Source organism: Lactuca serriola, chromosome 2, assembly GCF_051521515.1.
Source record: "Lactuca serriola cultivar US96UC23 chromosome 2, Lser_US96UC23_V15, whole genome shotgun sequence".
NCBI classification, from domain to species: Eukaryota; Viridiplantae; Streptophyta; class Magnoliopsida; order Asterales; family Asteraceae; genus Lactuca; species Lactuca serriola.
In genome coordinates this window covers 840443-843578 of record NC_136409.1, presented here as the reverse complement: position 1 = coordinate 843578, position 3136 = coordinate 840443, and the positions used below count along the sequence as shown (strand labels likewise).

Sequence of the window (3136 nt, the reverse complement as noted above, 5' to 3'; positions counted from 1 at the left end):
ACATTAGTGTTTACGCAAGCGAGATATTACCGAGACATCCGATGTGAGTCTTCTCACTATACTTTACCATGAGTGGTAATTAGAGTTATATGACAGAGTTATTGTATGCTATTTATGTGATGTGTTGCACTGCATTATTTCTATGTGATGTATGTCGTGTGTATATCAGAGTTAGAACCGGAAGGTTCATAGAGTTAGGACCAGAAGGTCCACACAATTATGACCCACAGGCCCATAGAGTTATAACCTCGAGTGGCTAGTATGTGTTATGTGTGGTATTATGGGGAACTCACTAAGCTTCGTTCTTACAGTGTTTTGTGTTATGTGTTTCAGGTACTAGTGAGGATCGCGGGAAGGCGCCGGCATGATCAGTACACACACGCGGAGTTTTATTTACATGTTATGAACTTGGGATTTTTTTACTTATGTTTGAATATATGAAACAATGTGTTTTAATATTGTGAATTAAATTGTTCTTAAAATGTGAAAAATTTGTTTGAAAAATTTATGGTGTTACAAGTGAGTTCCCCCAAACTATCGCATACCATACAATAACATATAAAGCACATACTGGGCCTTGCCCACTACATCAGACCGAAGTCCGGAAACTAACCAGGGCCTTGCCCTCTGCATCGGACCGAAGTCCGGAAGTAACTGGGACCTTGTCCCTTACATCGGACCGAAGTCCGGAACTAACTGCATCGGACCGAAGTCCGGAACTGACTGAACATATCATAGCATAAACACATATCAGCTAGCATAAAAACATATGCTACTTACAGCATCGGACCGAAGTCCGGAACATATAACACAAAGATATGCTTGAATCACAAAGATAAGTAGTGCATCGGACCGAGGTCTAGAACTACTGCTAACTAAACGGGTCGGCATTGTGGCCATAGACCTGTTCCTACTAGAGGGAAAACTGACCTCGTAGTGCTGGCTGCTAAGATGCTAACTCTAAAAGTGGCTGACTGCTGCTCCGGAACTGTCCGGCTACAAATTCCAAAAGCACTAGATCAGTTACTGGTAAATGCTCTCAGGGTAAAATGACTATTTTACCCATAGCCAAAGTCAATTCCCTGGTCAAAGTCAACTTCCAGTTGACCAGACTCGCCGAGTCAGGGCGCAGATAATCATGTATAGTAGAGGTGTGAAAAAAACGAAGCGAAAAAAACGACGTTTGATGCCCGAAAAATCAAAAATAAGAAAAATCTGTAGCTAATCCGTAGCTACTTAGCTACGAATTAGCTACGGAATTCTAACGGAAAACATACTCCGTAGCTAATCCGTAGGTAAATAATATTTATAGGTATCTCGTAGCCATTCTGTAGCTAATTAGCTACGGAATAGCTACGGATTTGCATTTGTAGCTATTCTGTAGCTAATTAGCTACGGACTGACGTCTGTAGCTATTCCGTAACTATTTTGTTACTAAATTAATGCATCCCATTCTGTAGCTGATCCGTAGCGATTCCATAGCTAATTAGCTACGAAAATTTTCCGTACGAAAACCCCATGTTTTCAAGTAGTGAGGCTTCATACATGACCAAGGTGACCTGCAAAACCTAAAAGCTACAAACCTTTTTTTTTTTTTTCTTTTACAAATATAAGACATGGACACAAAAATCTATTTAAGATAAAATTAACAAAATATTATGACTTTCATTATTATTTATAATAAAATGATTATTATAAAAAGTATATAATAACCAACAAGATGATAACGATATATATGGCGTGACACGGCTAGGAAAGTTGGAAAGCAGTAACTTGGTGACCAAGCTTCACGTGTTGTATTTCACGCGTCATCGCTTATTAAGCATCTATGTAATAAAACCTATCCATTTTCCTATTTATATTTTAATACACAAAATAATTAGTCAATTCCACAATCAGCGACTATTAAGCCTCTCCACTCGCCACCCTTCTTTATATATACCCTTTCCATCCACTCACCTCTCCATTTTCCTCCATACACACACATCAAAACCCCCATTTCCAATCTCTCTCCCTCTAAACATCTTCATCTCCAAAACTTTCTCTTCAAGACTCAAAAACGGTGTTAAATGGGTGCTTGTATGTCTTCCGGTGGCGATTCCGTTACAAATAGATCCAATTCCGCTCTCGTCATCTCGCCTAAGGGTGAATTACGACGTTATTCTTCTCCTGTTTTTGTTTCCGACGTTCTTCAATTGGAAACTGACGGAGCTGCTTCTTCTTTCTTCGTGTGTAACTCCGACAATTTGTCTTACGATGAGCATATCAGAGCTTTGGATTTAGAAGACGAACTAGATGCTGGTCAGATTTATTTCGTTTTACCTGTTTCCAAACTTAGGGAGCGTTTGAGTGCTTCTGAGATGGCGGCAATGGCAGTCAAGGCTAGCGTCGCGCTTAATGCGAAAGCGACTTATAAAACGATAACGCGTAGTGGATCGCTTTCTAGATCTAAAGCTATGAATAGTCAGAAAAGGAAGAACAAATCTAAGATTTCTCCTTTTGTGGTGATGGAAACGAGTAAGATCAATGTGATTGTTGATCAGGAAGAGCAGAATAAGCGATTGGTTGATAGTAATTATAAGCAACAGGCTTCGAGTTTAGGAGTGTCCAGATCGGGATCGATACGGAAATTGCAGAGATATTCGTCTAGGAAAGCTCGATTGGCTGTTCGATCTTTTAGGCTTCGTCTGTCTACCATATACGAAAGTGAATCTTCTGATCATTCTCACAAATACTATTGAACAGTCGATTCGATGCTTTATAAATTTTTATTATCTTTTTTTGTTGGCATAATGAAATCCATTTATATGTATATATACTTAGACTGAGGATTGAATCCATGCATGATTAATTTAAGTTTATTGGCATAATTTTTTTGCATCAAAAATAAAAATTTGAAATTGTTATTGATCTCATGTAGTGAAACGTGAAAGTTACAAACTTTCTTTGTGAAGATATGTCTTTTGCATCAGATATAAAATTGATCCAAGCTACACGTGTTGTATTTTATGTATACTCACTCATCTGAGGTAAAAAACGGAAGAAGGATTAGGGTTTATGTTTGTTTGGATTAACCTTTTCTCCTTTCAGATCCAATGTAAATAAAACGAATGAAGAAAGTTCACAACATAAAATT

General features: G+C 38.2%; 1 protein-coding gene across 1 annotated transcript; it reads left to right on the top strand.

Moving 5' to 3' along the window:
• The first annotated feature begins 1948 nt into the window (after positions 1-1948).
• Positions 1949-2812, top strand: LOC145085881 (uncharacterized). The gene has a single exon (XM_079023560.1). It carries the CDS (start codon positions 2070-2072, stop codon positions 2739-2741), a length of 672 nt encoding a protein of 223 aa, XP_078879686.1. The 5' UTR covers positions 1949-2069; the 3' UTR covers positions 2742-2812.
• Positions 2813-3136: the final 324 nt, after the last annotated feature.